The sequence below is a fragment of the Chiloscyllium punctatum genome, chromosome 3 (genome assembly GCF_047496795.1).
Source record: "Chiloscyllium punctatum isolate Juve2018m chromosome 3, sChiPun1.3, whole genome shotgun sequence".
Lineage (NCBI taxonomy): Eukaryota > Metazoa > Chordata > Chondrichthyes > Orectolobiformes > Hemiscylliidae > Chiloscyllium > Chiloscyllium punctatum.
In genome coordinates, this window is record NC_092741.1 from 15,630,485 (window position 1) to 15,647,512 (window position 17,028).

General features: G+C 42.2%; 1 protein-coding gene across 1 annotated transcript in view; it reads left to right on the forward strand.

Moving 5' to 3' along the window:
- Positions 1 to 17,028, forward strand: part of LOC140453953 (dynein axonemal heavy chain 8-like) — a 1,210,036-nt gene that overhangs the window by 1,114,648 nt on the left and 78,360 nt on the right. Inside the window, exons 77-80 of the mRNA XM_072548830.1 lie at positions 611 to 766; positions 8,019 to 8,201; positions 11,188 to 11,293; positions 14,530 to 14,782. Coding sequence (XP_072404931.1) covers positions 611 to 766; positions 8,019 to 8,201; positions 11,188 to 11,293; positions 14,530 to 14,782 — 698 coding nt within the window. The remainder of the gene's footprint in view (positions 1 to 610; positions 767 to 8,018; positions 8,202 to 11,187; positions 11,294 to 14,529; positions 14,783 to 17,028) is intronic.

A 17,028-nucleotide genomic window follows, 5' to 3' on the forward strand; every position in this document is an offset into this window, starting at 1 on the left:
GCAGCTTATCTAGGTCCCTTTGTAATCAGCAACATCCTTCAGCCCTGTCCTCAACTCTACTGACCTTAGTGACATCAGCAAATTTACTAACCCATCCTTCCATGACCTCATCCACATCAATTATAAAAATGACAAACAGCAGTGGCCCCAAAATAGATCCTTGTCGTACACCACTAGTAACCGAATTCCAGGATTAACATCGCTAAACATACCGAATTGTGGTCACTATTGCCAAAGTACTCACCTACCTCCAAATTAACACCTGGCCTGGTTCATTACCCAATACCAAATCCAATGTGGCCTCGCCCCTTGTTGGCCTGCCTACATGCTGTGTCAGGAAATCCTCCTGCACACATTGGACAAAAACTGACCCATCCAAAGTACTTGAATGACAGCATTTCCAGTCAATATTTGGAAAGTTAAAGGCCCCCGTTACTCTCACTCCTATCTAGAATCATCTTTGCAATCCTTCCCTCTACATCAGTAGAACTTTGCAGAGGCGGAATGAATTTGTAAAAATCTGGATTATAAGTAAATAAATGTTGCCACTGTGTTTCCATTGCCTCAGTTGATAAACATATTACAAATGACAATTTTCTTTTATTTCAAGGTAACATCACTTAACCACAAGTATTTCCGGAATCACCTGGAGGATGCTCTTTCACTTGGACGTCCTCTGCTATTGGAAGATGTGCAGGAAGAATTGGATCCTGCACTGGACAATGTGCTGGAGAAAAATTTCATCAAATCTGGGACCTCCTTTAAGGTGAGTAAATATATGCCACTACCATAAGAATCATCAGCTTCGGCTTAACTATTGTCACTGAAGATTAATAAGACACTACACTATTGTATCCCCAAACCACGCACACAATATTGTTGGCTAATTTTATTTGTTGTGAAGTCTAAGCAAAAGGCAAGCCCTTAGTGCTGTATGCAATCACAATTCCGAAGGACAGAAGGAGGGTTAGGGTGTCCTTTGGGCAAAGTAGTAGTGCCTGTGCCTCTAGATCAGAAGGTCTGGGTTCACATTCCACCTGCTACGGAGGTAATGTCACAAGGCGCCTGAATGTATTGGTTTGAATATAAATATAGTGTGAGACTTGGAGTATAAAGGTGAATTTACACTGTTTTGAAACTACCTAAAAGGAAGGCTCTATTAGAAAGTAAGAACAAGATGATGCCAAGCTTCAGTTTAAAATATAAGGACATATGAATATGGTGTAATGAAGCTGCTCCTTTAACAAAGTCATGTTGTCCTTGGTTTTTTCTTCAGGATGTCATAAAAACACAGGTTCCAAAAAGTCCATGCTTGGATGGGTTTTAGGGCCAATTTGTTTACAGATAACAGATACTGTCTCAGGCAGAAGGCTTTCAAACTTAAAAAAAAACACTTGTATAACGAAAGGGGAGTGACCAGTTCTCCCAGCTCAGTTTTCTCTGGTTTGATTTTAATGCAGAAGTGTGTGTGTGTGTGAAGAAAGGCTGCTGGACTCTCTCTCTCTCTCTCTCTCTCTCTCTCTCTCTCTGCCTCTCTTTCTGACTTCAAGCCTGTAAGGACTTGTTTGATTTTACCTTTTGTGCCAAGGACTGTTTGTGGGGATTGTTGCTAGTATTCTGGAACAGCCTCATTAAGTCGGGATAGTCTGTTGGGTGTTCAGATAGAATAGGTTATTCAGTATCCTGTTTTTTGTTCTTTGTGTTTCATTTAGTAATCTTGCACATAAATTCTGTTTTGTTTAAAACTAAGTGGTTTGACCAGCTGATTCTCTCCTGGAATATCCACATTACACCTGCTTCAAACAACCTGCAAAGTTAGAGTCTAGGCTACCTTCTAGAAAGGTTTTGAGGGGTCTGGTCTAGTCCATAACAATGGTCACAACACAGAAAGAGGCTATTCAGCTTGTCAAGTCTGTATTGGATCCCTGAAGGAACATTTCACCTCATGTTACTCACCAGCTTCTTTACTGCACATTCTTCTTTTTCAGAAAACATTCCAATTCTCTTGTCAATAATTCAACTGAATCTGCCTCCACTGGGCGTTCAGAGCATTCCAAACCCTAACTGCTTACTGCAAGGAAAAGCTTTTCCTCATGTCACCATTGTTTCTTTTGCAAATTATCTTAAATCTTTGCTCTTTGGTTCTCTCTATTTCAACCAGTGAGAACAGTTTCTCCTATTTACCCTTTTCAGACTCCTTACATGCAAACATGCAAGCGAGGAAATAACTTGCAGCATAATACAATTTATCACAATGCTTTACAAATTATCATTGTCCTAAATGCATTGTAGGAAGAAAAGACAGTGGAGGTAAGAACTTTTGAGACTCTGGTTAAAAATAACTTTGTTTTATAGTAGAAATTTATGGACAAACTTCCCTCAAACTAACCCATTTGCAGACGGCGAAGGGGTAGTGGGGTGACAGCAGATCAGGATCACAATCACCATGGTAGCAGGCATTGCCATGGCTGTTTAACATGACTACAGCATTAGCATCTCTCTTCTGGGCTGACTGACCCATCACAAAGTGCAGGCATGATGATAGCCTCATCTGTCAATGAGAGCATTTTCATTTAGAAGGACCTGATAGAACTCAGATTGCACGCTCTCCAAGATTTAGTTCTAAAGGTTGCAGCATGGAATGGAGATGTGGGAAGGCTGCCCCAAAGGTTCTTTGACTCTTCCTTGGATGTGATACTGGAGTTGATGAGGATCTGGAGAATTGTGTTGATGTGAGAATGGCCAGTTACATTAAAACAAGTTGGAAGTCTTTGAGGTACTCCCTACAAGATGAATTCAGTGCCATAAGAAGTTCAGTGACCAGTCCCTAAGGATAGAAGATAAATGGCAAATTACTGATAGGTGCCAACCTCAATCTCTCTGGTTGGCCCAACATTGACCTGCACAGCATTTGTCAGAGAAACACATTGAACAGCAGCATGCATTATTCTTTCAAGAGACTTCTCCAGATCATCATTCAGACATCCAACACTCATATGCTTCCAATTCTATTAACCATCACATGTCCATCCCCTTTACAAATATTCTTATTCCATCCTCTGCATAGTTTATACCTCTCTCACTCATAACTCTTGCTTTGTTGCACTGCAGGCAACATAGGAATGCACAAAACTCCAGGGAGAGGCAGTAGCTTCTGTTGGAAGTGCAGTTATGCTAATCATGACGACAGCAACAATAAAGGCATTGATTATCTCTGGAGTGATATAATCCATGTACATCAGTGATGGAGAGATGAGTCTCCCACCTACCTGGTGACGAATTTAATGTCACTTGATACATAACAATCACTAATGTCGAACTGCTCTCATCATGAACTCATATGTTGAGATATGCACAATGCTGGGTTAAACCTATTCTACATGTCATTTCCAATTCTGGGCCAGGTGGCTATACTGTCTACTTCCTAGTAGGTAGGAATGGGCTAATATAACTTCAGGTGACAAGAGAAACAGTCATGAGTATTGGGAATGATGCACAAAACTGAAACAAAAAAGGAATTGCAAGCAATTAAATATAATTGATTGCAATTTTACAAAAACCTTTCAAATTAGCACAAAGTCAGTAGGGGCTATGGAGCTGTCAGATACAAGGGTATCAGCAGAGCAGAAAGTCAGTTCATAGAACATAGAACATTACAGTGCAGTACAGGCCCTTCAGCCCTCGATGTTGCGCTGCCCTGTCATACTAATCTGAAGCCCATCCCACCTACACTATTCCATGTGCATCCATATGCCTGTCCAATGACGACTTAAATGCACTTAAACTTGGTGAATCTACGACTGTTGCAGGCAAAGCATTCCATACCCTTACTACTCTCTGAGTAAAGAAACTACCTCTGACATCTGTCTTATATCTATCTCCCCTCACTTTAAAGTTGTGTCCCCTCATGTTTGCCGTCCCCATACTTGGAAAAAGGCTCTCACTGTCCACCCTATCTAACCCTCTGATTATCTTGTATGCCTCTATTAAGTCACCTCTCAACCTTCTCCTCTCTAACGAGAACAGCCTCAAGGCCCTCTGCCTTTCCTCGTAAGATATTCCTTCCATACCAGGCAACATCCTAGTAAATCTCCTCTGCACCCTTTCCAAAGCTTCCACATCCTTCTTATAATGCAGGACTGTACACAATACTCCAAGTGTGGCCGTACCAGAGCTTTGTACAGCTGCAGCATAACCTCCTCGTTCCGGAACTCAATCCCTCTATTAATAAAGGCCAAAACACTGTATGCCTTCTTAACAACCCTGTCAATCTGGGTGAAAACTTTCAGGGATCTGTGTACATGGACATCAAGATCTCTCTGCTCAATTGCACTCCCAAGAATCTTACCAGTAGTTTGCATTCCGATTACTCCGTCCAAAGTGTATCACCTCACACTTGTCCACATTAAACTTCATTTGCCACCTCTCAGCCCAGCTCTGCATCCTATCTATGTCTCTCTGGAACCTACTACATCCTTCGTCACAATCCATAACTCCACCGACCTTAGTGTCGTCCGCAAATTTATTAACCCACCCTTCTAAGCCCTCATCCAGGTCGTTTATAAAAATGATGAACAGCAGTGGACACAACACCGACCCTTGCGGTACACCGCTAGTAACTGGACACCAAGATGAACATGTTCCATCAACTACAACCCTCTGTTTTCTTTCAGCAAGCCAATTACTGAACCTAACTGCTATGGCTCCCACAATCCCATTCCTCTGCATTTTGTATAATAGCCTACTGTGGGGAACCTTATCAGACGCCTTGCTGAAATCCATATACACTACATCAACCGGTTTACTCTCATCTACCTGTTTGGTCATTTTGTCAAAAAACTCAATAAGATTCGTTAGGCACGACCTACCCTTCACAAAACCGTGCTGACTGTCTCTGATCAGATTATTCTTTTCTAGATGGTTATAAATCCTCTCTCTTATAACCTTTTCCAACACTTTAACAACAACTGAAGTGAGACTCACTGGTCTGTAATTACCAGGGTTGTCTCTACTACTCTTTTTGAACAAGGGAACCACATTTGCTATCCTCCAGTCCTCAGGCACTATTCCTGTACACAATGATGATTTGAAGATCAATGCCAAAGGCTCGGCAATCTCTTCCCTGACCTCCCAGAGGATCCTAGGATAGATCAAATCCGGCCTAGGGGGACTTGTCTATTTTCACACTCTGCAGTATTTCTAATACCTCTTCCTTGTGAACCTCAATCTCTTCTAGTCTAGATGCAAGTATCTCTGTATCTTCCTTGCCAACATTTTCATTTTCTATAGTGAACACTGTCGAAAAGTATTTATTTAGTGCTTCCCCTATCTCCTCTGACTCCACACACAACTTCCCAATATTATCCTTGATTGGCCCTAATTTAACTCTCGTCATTCTTTTGTTCCTGACATACCTATGGAAAGCCTTATGGTTAACCTTGATCCTATCCACCAACAACATCTCATGTCTCCTCCTGGCTCTTCTGAGTTCTCTTTTTAGGTCTTTCCTGACTTCCTTGTAACCCTCAAGCGCCCTAACTGAGTTTTCACATTTTGTCCTAACATAAGCCTTTTTCTTCTTCTTGACCAGTGTTGAATTTGGCAGCCATTTTCATAGGAAGAGCTGGTGCAGTCCAGTCAAAACATATTGCAATGAGAACAGGCAGTCCTGCTGCAGAGCTTCACGGTCCAACGTCCATACTGCTACTTGTCTGCATTGAGAGGGCCTGAGAGCAGACGAGATAGGTTGTTTGGAGAAAGAATCTGGGAGAGTGGCCATGTGCACCCTCCACCCTGGAAGTGGGTCCTCCAGTGAGGAGGAGCAGCTAAGAGGGGATTTAGGAATTCAGTCCAGAAAAATATCTGGCCACCTGTAGGTACAACTTCAGAATATAGGAGTGGGAGAAGGCCACAGAGGGGTGGTGCAGGTCAGCTGTAATATAAAGAAAGGACACTATAGCAGGGTGTACATATAGTATAGAGTCATAGAGATGTACGCACGGAAACAGACTCGTCGGTCCAACTCATCCATGCTGGCCAGATATTCTAATCTAATCTAGTCCTATTTGCCAACACTTGGCCCATATCCCTCTAAACCCTTCCTATTCATATACCCATCCAGATGCCTTTTAACTGTTGTAATTATACCAGCCTGTACCATTTCCTCTGGCAGTCCATGTACCACCCTCTGTGTGAAAAGGTTGCCCCTAGGTTGCCATCTAGTTCTGGTGTTCCCCACCCCAGGGAAAAGACTTTGAATATTTATCGTATTCATGTCCCTCATCATTTTATAAACCTCTATAAGGTCACCTCTCCAACACCCCAGGGAAAACAGCCCCAGCCTATTCAGCATCTCCTTCTAGCTCAAATTTTCCAACCCTGGTAACATCCTTGTAAATCTTTTTTGAACGCCTTCAAACTTCACAACATCTTTCTGATAGGAAGGAGACCAGAATTGCACGCAATATTCCAAAAGTGGCCTAATCAATGTCCTGTACAGTCGCAACATGACCTCCCACCCCTATACTCAATGCTCTGACCAATAAAGGAAAGCAAACGCCATACCAAACACCTTCTTCACTATCCTATCTACTTGCAACTCCACTTTCAAGGAGCTATGAACCTGCACTCCAAGGTCTCTTTGTTCAGCAACACACCCAAGGACCTTACCATTAATTGTATAAGTCCTGCTCTGATTTGCTTTTCCAAAATGCAGCACCTTGCTTTTATCTAAATTAAACTTCATCTACCACTTCTCAGCACATTGGCCCATCTGATCGAGATCCAGTTATACTCTGAGGTAACTTCCTTCACTGTCCGCTACACCTCCAATTTTGATGTTATCTGCAAACTTACTAACTATACTTCCTATGCTCCCATCCACTTGAGCTACAACTCAATGATGAGGCAGTAGTTTAACTGAAACTCTCCAGAGAGGTTACTGCAGATCATCGTGCCATGGTAACTAACGAGCGTGAGCATGAATGATGCTGTTGGTCACCTAATGGCTGTAGTAGTAACAATCCTCATGGACTTTAGTTTCTACATGTCTGTTTCATTCTAAAGTCAAGAGTGTGGTGCAGGAAAAGCACAGCAGGTCAGGCAGCATCTGAGGAGCAGGAGAGTCAATGTTTCGGGTAAAAGCCCTTTCGCCTAGTTTCATTCCAATGGCCAAGTGGAGATGCATGCATTCAGCAAAGTATCATGGCTTCAGTGTGGTGCCAATGTCTCTGAAGGTTGCAGTAAATCAATTATCATACTGATCCAGAAAGCCCAACCTGCGACGACAGTGCTGGATGCCTGAAGTACAAGGTGTGCTAGGTTGAACACAAGGTTCCCACAGACCAGCCAATAGCACTGATTAACAAGAAGAGATTCCAATCCCTTAGTGTCCAACTGTTCTGTGAATACTGCCTCTGGATCTTACAATACCACGGAAACAATTAGGATGCCTGCACACCAAGACACTCCCAGGTGCCAAGCTTTTCGCTTCACCCACATTCTACCAAGGTCAGATTATTGGTGACAGTGGCTATCCATTAAACTACTGATCAGTGAAGGTAACCAATAGCAGAATTAAAGACTCTTTTTCTGAAAACATCCAACTTTGACAAGAAAACGAATGCAAATAGAAATACATGGATGTAATATGATAGCCATTTCAGAGATGTGGCTACAAAATAACCAATCTGTGACCTGAATATTCAAGAGTATTTAACATTTTGGAAGGATTGAAAGAACAAAATGGAGATGGGAAAGCTTTCCTTGAGTAAAGGATTGGTTTTCCCCACTTTGCCCAGTACTGATGCCAGTGGCCCTTGACTTTCTCCAAGGCACTGCCTCAGCCTAACAAAATCAACCTGTGAACCAATCAGCACCTTTGCCTCCTGTTATATAAATTATTGTGATTGTTTGAAATGTGGAATTCTCCTGTTTACCTGAAGTGTGTAAGATGAAAACCTCAGGCAACATGTCTCTCTTTTCAGCAGTAAAATATTTTTAATTGATTGCTTTTACAGGTGAAAGTGGGTGATAAAGAAACTGATGTCATGGCTGGTTTCATGTTCTACATTACTACAAAACTTCCAAACCCAGCCTACACTCCGGAAATTAGTGCCAAGACATCCATCATTGACTTCACCGTAACCATTAAAGGTCTTGAGAACCAGTTGCTTGGACGTGTGATCCTTACTGAGAAACAGGTAAAGTAGGGCATTTCTCAGTCCCACATGCAAAGGGTCCAAAGGAGACCGATTGATTCGGGGATTGCAGAGTATCATGAAATATTTGAGATTAACATTTTTTGAGTTGTCAGTTTTATATGCAATGTAGACAGGCCTACAAGAGGCGAAGCCACTTTAGATTTAGTACTGGGTAACGAGCCTGGCCAGGTGTTAGATTTGGACGTAGGTGAGCACTTTGGAGACAGGGATCACAATTCTGTCAGGTTTACTTTAGTGATGGAATGGGACAGGTGTACTCCACCGAGCAAGAGTTACAGCTGGGGGAAGGGAAATTACAATGCAACTAGGAAAGATTTAGGAAGCGTAGAATGGGAAAGGAAACTACAGGGGATGAGCACATTAAAAATGTGAAACTTATTCAAGGAAAAGCTCCTGTGTGTCCTAGATAAGTATGTACCTGTCAGGCAGGGAAGACGATATAGAACGTGTGAGCTGTGGTTTACTAAGGAAGTGGAATCCCTGGTCAGGAAGAAGAAGAAGGCTTAGGTTAGGACAAAATGTGAAAACTCAGTTAGGGCGCTTGAGGGTTACAAGGAAGTCAGGAAAGACCTAAAAAGAGAACTCAGAAGAGCCAGGAGGAGACATAAGAAGTCGTTGGCGGATAGGATCAGGGTTAACCCTAAGGCATGTCAGGAATAAAAGAATGACGAGAGTTAAATTAGGGCCAATCAAGGATAATTGTGGGATGTTGTGTGTGGAGTCAGAGGAGATAGGGGAAGCACTAAATAAATATTTTTCGACAGTGTTCACTATAGAAAATGAAAATGTTGGCAAGGAAGATACAGAGATACTTGCATCTAGACTAGAAGAGATTGAGGTTCACAAGGAAGAGGTATTAGAAATACTGCAGAGTGTGAAAATAGACAAGTTCCCTGGGCCGGATTGGATCTATCCTAGGATCATCTGGGAAGCAAGGGAAGAGATTGCCGAGCCTTTGGCATTGATCTTCAAATCATCATTGTGTACAGGAATAGTGCCTGAGGACTGGAGGATAACAAATGTGGTTCCCTTGTTCAAAAAGAGTAGTAGACACAACCTTGGTAATTACAGACCAGTGAGTCTCACTTCAGTTGTTGTTAAAGTGTTGGAAAAGGTTATAAGAGAGAGGATTTATAACCATCTAGAAAAGAATAATCTGATCAGGGACAGTCAGCACAGTTTTGTGAAGGGTAGGTCGTGCCTAACGAATCTTATTGAGTTTTTTGACAAAATGACCAAACAGGTAGATGAGAGTAAACCGGTTGATGTGGTGTATATGGATTTCAGCAAGGCATTCGATAAGGTTCCCCACAGTAGGCTATTATACAAAATGCAGAGGAATGGGATTGTGGGAGACATAGCAGTTAGGTTCAGTAATTGGCTTGCTGAAAGAAAACAGAGGGTTGTAGTTGATGGAACATGTTCATCTTGGTGTCCAGTTACTAGCGGCGTACCGCAAGGGTCGGTGTTGTGTCCACTGCTGTTCATCATTTTTATAAACGACCTGGATGAGGGCTTAGAAGGGTGGGTTAATAAATTTGTGGATGACACTAAGGTCAGTGGAGTTGTGGATTGTGACGAAGGATGTAGTAGGTTCCAGAGAGACATAGATAGGATGCAGAGCTGGGCTGAGAGGTGGCAAATGGAGCTTAATGTGGACAAGTGTGAGGTGATACACTTTGGACGGAGTAATCGGAATGCAAACTACTGGGCTAATGGTAAGATTCTTGGGAGTGCAGATGAGCAGAGAGATCTTGGTGTTCATGTACACAGATCCCTGAAAGTTGTCACCCAGATTGACAGGGTCGTTAAGAAGGCATACAGTGTTTTGGCCTTTATTAATAGAGGGATTGAGTTCCGGAACCAGGAGGGTATGCTGCACTGTACAAAGCTCTGGTACGGCCACACTTGGAGTATCGTGTACAGTTCTGGTCACCGCATTATAAGAAGGATGTGGAAGCTTTGGAAAGGGTGCAGAGGAGATTTACTAGGATGTTGCCTGGTATGGAAGGAATATCTTATGAGGAAAGGCAGAGGGCCTTGAGGCTGTTCTTGTTAGCGAGAAGAAGGTTGAGAGGTGACTTAATAGAGACATACAAGACAATCAGAGGGTTAGATAGGGTAGACAGGGAGAGCCTTTTTCCAAGTATGGGAATGGCAAACACGAGGGGACACAACTTTAAAGTGAGGGGAGATAGGTATAAGACAGATGTCAGAGGTAGTTTCTTTACTCAGAGACTAGTAAGAGTATGGAATGCTTTGCCTGCAACGGTAGTAGATTCGCCAAGTTTAAGTGCATTTAAGTCATCATTGGACAGGCATATGGACATACATGGAATAGTGTAGGTGGGATGGGCTTCAGATTAGTATGACAGGGCGGCGCAACATTGAGGCCGAAGGGCCTGTACTGCGCTGTAATGTTCTATGTTCTGAATCAAGACCATTTCACATCATAAACTGTTCTTCTAAATTAAATTGTTGTACCAGCAAGAGGTTAACACGGCAATCCACAGGGAAGAGGAGGAATTAAAATAAAGTACTTCAAGCCAGTTCACTATATTAGTAAAGCCATTCAGAGTGATTAAAGTGTACAATTATGCAGCTGTTTCTTCACAAAGATTACTTTGCTGTTCGCTCCACTAACTGCGGAACACCTAAAGGACCTCTTTTATATAGCATTTCTCAGAATCCAGATTTAATTTTACACAACACTTTCTAACTAGTCAACCAGACACAAATCTATTTTATACATCCTATTTGTCCCTCTTGTTTGCTCCTCTATAGTTTTTGTGTGGTAGAAATGGTTAAGACACGTTTCCAAGGCACAGGATATCTGACTACATTGTCTAGCATTTCAATGACACACCCTTTTTCTACCATCCTACAATTGTATCCTGTAATAATATTATACTTTACTTTTCCCTTTACCAGTTTGGGCAATTATTTTTAACCACCTTTCCATTAGGAATTGGAAGCGGAGCGTGTGCAGCTGATCGAGGAAGTCACTGCCAACAAACGCAAAATGAAGGAGTTGGAGAATAATCTGTTATTCAAGCTCAGCACCACCAAAGGTAAATAATTCATTTAAAATCAAAATAGTGCAGATTCTGGAAATCTGAATTAAAAAGAGAAATTGCTGGAGAAATGCAGCAATTCTGGCAGTATCTGTGGAGAGAGAAACAGAGTTAATGCTTCTGACATAAAAATAGAAAATGCCAGAGAAATTTTTCACGAACCAGTTCTGAAGGGGAGTCATGTCAGACTTGAAACATTAACTCGCTCTCCATTCCTCCACTTGTATTAAGTGCTTACCCCAGGTGGGGTGAAATTTCTCAATAAAAGCAGCAGTTCTGCAGAAAATTTATATCAAATTAGAAATGTTATTATTTCTGTTCCCACAGATAAATCATAACGCCATAAGAAATAAGAACAGGAGTAGGCCATTTGGATCCTGATCCTGCTCCACCATTCCACAGGATCATGGCTGATCCAACATTCCTCACGTCCACTTTCCTACCCTTTCCCCATAACCCTTGATTCCCGACTGATCAAGAATCTATCTCAGCCTTAAATGCACACGAGGACTCCGTCACCGCAGCTCTCTGTAACAAGGAATTCCAAACACTCACAACCTTCTTAGAGAAGAAGTTATTCCTCGTCTCAATCTTCAGTTGGCACCCCTTTACTCTGAGACTCTGGTCTAAGGTTCTCCCATGGATCCACCTCCTCAGTATTCTCTTTGTCAAGCCCCTTAAGAATCCTATACGTTTCATTGCGATCATCTCTCATTCTCCTAAACTCCAGTGAGTAGAGTCCTAACTTGTTTAGATTTTGCTCATAAGACAGTCCCACCATTTTGGGGATCATCTTGTGAACCTTCTCTACTATCTCCAATGAAATAATATATTTTCTTAAATAAGGAGACCATAACTGCTCACAGTTCTCCAGATGTGGTCTCACCAGCACCTTGTACAGTTGCAGTAAAACTGCCCTGCTCTTAAAAACCAATCCTCATTACAGATCATCAAATCCAGAATTGCCTGTTCCCTAGTGGGCTCTACTATAAACTGCTCCAAAATACCATGACAGAGACAGAGACTGTCCACTTGCATTTGATGTCCCCTTTGATTATTGTAATCGTGTCATTTTTACATGCCTTTTCCACCTCTTGATTTATTTTCTAACCCACATCCTGATTATTGCTAGGATGCCTGCGCACAACTTACATCAGGGTCTTTTTTCCTTTGTGATTCCTCAAATCTGCCAGTACAGATTCTACTCCTTCTGACCCTATATCGCTCCTCCCTTTTAATTTAACTTCATTTCTTACAATCAAGACCATACTGCACCCTCCATCCAACTGCCTGTCTTTTTGATGAGACATGTATTCTTGGATATTTCGTTCCCAGCTCTGATCTACTTACAGCCACATTCTATGATGCCCACAACATTGTATCCCCCAATTTCAATCTGCACTACAAGCTTATTTATTTACCTTGTGTCACATACTGCGCACATTTAAGTAAAATACCCTCAGTCCTGAGGTGACTGCCCCCTTCTCATGGTTGTCTCCTTACCTGCTTTGCCTGAAGTTAGATTCTTGACCCTTTCCATACCCTCAGTAGAACCTCTTTCCTCTTTCTGCCTATATCGTTGGTACCTACATGGACCACAACAATTGGATCTTTCCCCTCCGACTGCAGGTTCCTTTGCAACCTAGCAGGGATATCCTGAGGCCAGGCACCAGGCAGGCAATACAGCCTTCAGGACTCTCGATCCTGGCCACACTTCTTGACTCTGATCTCCAGCAAAACAAAACCTTACGAACTACAAGTCCAAAAAAAACAAGCAAAAAAACACCCCTTTCCCTCTGCATTGAATTCCCACACTGCCTCCACAGTGCCCAAAATAGTCCCACTCCAGATGGTGACCTTTCAGGAAGCCAAGCTGACTCCACTTGAATAAATTATGCTTTTCCAAATGTCTGCTGTTACTTCCTTAATGATTGATTCCATACTTTTCCAACAATGGATGTTAGGTTAATCAGGCTAAAGTTACCGCTTGTTGCCTCCCTCACTTCCGATGCCACCTGTCCTGCCAAGTTTCTCCAGTGCTTACTGTAAGTAAATTACTGGTTAATCATTTCACATTTTCAACATTTATGTTCCTACAATCCTTGCTGCTAAAGCTTTGTACCAAATAAAACAAGCCTAACGTGATACAACACAGACAAAAGCATCTAACTGAGGATACTGAAATTCTGAAATTAAAACAGAAAATGGTGGAAGTACTCAGAGGGTCTGACTGCTTCTTTGGAGATAAAAACCAAGTTAATGACTCATGTCAAGGGCCTTGCTTCAGGACTGAACCAAGGTCGAAGTGTAATAGGTTTTAAACAAGTGAAAGGCAGCAAGAGAGAAAAAGAACAAAAGGGAAGGTCTCTGATAGATTGGAGAACAGAAGAAGCTAACTGACAAACAATTGGCTAGTCTAAAACACAAAGGTAATAGCAATAGTAGCAAAGAAACAAAACATTTGTCCAGAGTGGACGGGAACAATTGGAGGGATATGAGCCAGGAGCAGACAGGTGGAGCTCCTTAAGTTTGGGATTATGGTCAGCATGGACTGGTTGGACCAAAGGGTCTGTTTCCGTGCTATATGACTGTATGAATGGCAGAGTATTGTACAACGGCAAATAAATGAAAATAAAGTTTAAGAGCTGGCACGTGCAAGGCAGAAGCAAAATGGGAACGGATTAAGTTTACAGTCTGAAATTGTTGAGGTCAATCAATTATTCATTTGAATAAAGTATCAGCAGAAAATCTATCCCAACCAATCAGTGGTGATGGAAATGCATCTTGGGACCTTCAAAGAATATTCTGTCAAAATAAAGCTCTTCTGAAGAGAGCATCAATTTGAATGTCACAGTTAGTCTTTGAAGGGAGACAACGAGGCTCATGTGAAACAGAAAGACTGCCATGGCTTTGTTGGGCCAAATGGCTTATTTCTGTGCTGCAGTACATATTGTGTGGGAATCAGTTTAGCTCAGTTGGCTGGATTGATGGTTTACAGAGCAGTATAATGCCAACAGTCTGGGTTCAATTCCCATCACTGGTTGAGGTTACCATGAAGGACTCTCCTTCTTGACCTCTTCCCTCACCTGAGGTCAGGTTAGAGCACCATAAATCACTTCTCTCTAATGAGAGAGTAACCCCAGTGATCTGGTAAGATACTACAACAATGCATTTTATAAATTAAGCTGCTTCATGTCTTGAGGAATGAACTCTTGACTAGCTCCTCATTTCAGGTTCACTGGTGGATGATGAGTCTTTGATTGGAGTCCTTCAGATAACAAAGACTACAGCAACTGAAGTAAGTGAGAAGCTACATGTGGCAGCAGAGACGGAGGTAAAGATTAACACAGCACAGGAAGAGTACCGACCAGCAGCTACTCGTGGGAGTATTCTCTACTTCCTTATCACTGAAATGAGCATGGTTAATATGATGTACCAGACCTCACTTGCACAATTTCTGAAATTATTTGACCTCTCCATGGCAAGGTATGTTTCTGAATGCTGTCAGTTAATAATTTAGAAAGCAAAAGTTTACAGAAAGTAATCAAATCAATGGAGGTCAGACCTCCTTGTGTGCACGTCTGATATTGTCAAAGCCCATTTAAAGAAACACCCAGTGCTGACGATCTTACATGATAATACAAAGATTAGATACGGACATTAATTGGAGATGGAAATCCAGAGTAGTGCTCTGAGGACATGAGTTCAAAGTGCACCACAACGGACAGTGAAATTTGAATACAATTGAAGAAAATCTGGAATTAAAAAGTTAGGATGGTCAGGACCAGATGTTAATGGTTTTAAAACCCATCTGGTTCACTAATGTCCATAAAGTGAGGAAATTTGCAATCCTTATCTGACCTGGCCAAAATGTGACCCAAGACCCACAGCAATCTGGTTGATGCTGAAATGGCTTAGCAAGCTACTCAAAACCTGTCTAAATAAAGTTGGATGCACCAACAACACCAAAAATGATAAAGACAAGCCTATCCCTATTCACCATGCAAAGTTCTTGTTAGTAATCTCAGGGAGTTTGTGAGAAAATTGGGGAGCTATGTCCATAAGACCATAAGAGATAGGAGCAGAAATTAGGCTATTCAGCCCATCGAGTCTGCTCCCTAATTCAATCATGGCTGATAAGTTTCTCAACCCCATTCTCCGGTTTTCTCTGATTGTGATCCCCTTCACAATCAATAACCTATCCATCTCTGTCTTAAATATATTCATGGCCTGGCCTTCATAACCTTCTGTAGCAATGAATTCCATAGATTCACTACACTCTGGCTGAAGAAGTTTCTCCTTACATCCATTCTAAAAGGTCTTCCCTTTACTCTAAGTCTATGCCCCCAGGTTCTAATCTCTCCTACCAATGGAAACGTTTTCCCACCATCTACTCTATCTGGGCCATTCAGTATTCTGTAAGTTTCTAGTAGATCCCCCCTCATCCTTCTAAACTCCATTGAGTAAACACCCAGAGTTTGCAAATGTTCATCCTATGTTAAGCTTTTCATTCCTGTAACCATTCTTGTGAACCTCCTCTGAACGCATTCCAGGGCCAATACATCCTTCCTGAGGTTTGGGGCTGAAAACTGTGCACAATATTCCGAAAGTGGTCTGACCAGAGTCTTAAAGAGCCTCAGAAGTACATCCCTGCTTTTATATTCAAGTCCTCTCAAAATAAGTGTTAACATTGCATTTGCCTTCCTAACAATTGACTCAACCTGCAAGTTTACCTTGAGAGAATCCTGGACTAGAACCCCCAAGTCTCTTTGCACTTCAGACTTTAGAATTTTCTCCCCATTTAGAAACTAGTCCATGCCTCTATTAAGGCACGGTGGTGGCTCAGTGGTTAGCACTGTTGCCTCACAGCACCAGGGACCCAGGTTTGATTCCAACCTCAAGCGACTGTGTGTGGAGTTTGCACATTCTCCCCGTGTCTGCATGGGTTTCCTCTAGATGCTCTGTTTCCTCCCACAATCCAAGAATGTGCAGGCCAGGTGAATTGGTCATGCTTAAATTTTCCATAGTGTTCAGGGATGTGTAGGCTAAATGCACTAGTCAGTGGCAAATATCGGGTTGGGGAATGGGTCTGGGTAGGTTATTCTTCAGAGGGTCAGTGTGGACTTGTTGGGCCAAACGGCCTGTTTCCACACTATAGGGATTCTAATTCTAAAACTTCCTACCAAAGTGCATGACCTCACACTTTCCCACGTTGTATCCCATCTGTCACTTCTTTGCCCGTTCTCCTCACCTGTCCAAATCCTTCTGCAGACTTCCCACCTCCTCAATGCTACATGTCACTCTACTTAGCTTTGTATCATCTGCAAACCTAGCCAGAATCCCCTCAGTTCCTTGATCTAGATCGTTAATGAATAAAGTGAAAAGTTGTTGTCCCAACACTGAGCCTTGCAGAACACCACTTGTATCTAGCTGCCATCCTGAGAAGGACCCTTTTATTCCCATTCTCTGCTTTCTGCCAGACAGCCAAGCTTCTATCCATGCTAGCACTTTGCCTCTGACACCATGGGCCCTTATCTTACTCAGTAGCATCCTGTACAGCACCTTGTCAAAGGCCTTCTTGAAGACCAGATAGATAACATTGGCTCTAATTGGTCTAACCTGTTTGATACTTCCTCAAAGAATTCTAGCAGATTTGTCAGGTATGATCTCCCCTAGATGAGACCATGCTGACTTTGCCTTATTTTACCATACACTTCCAAGTGTTCAGAAAT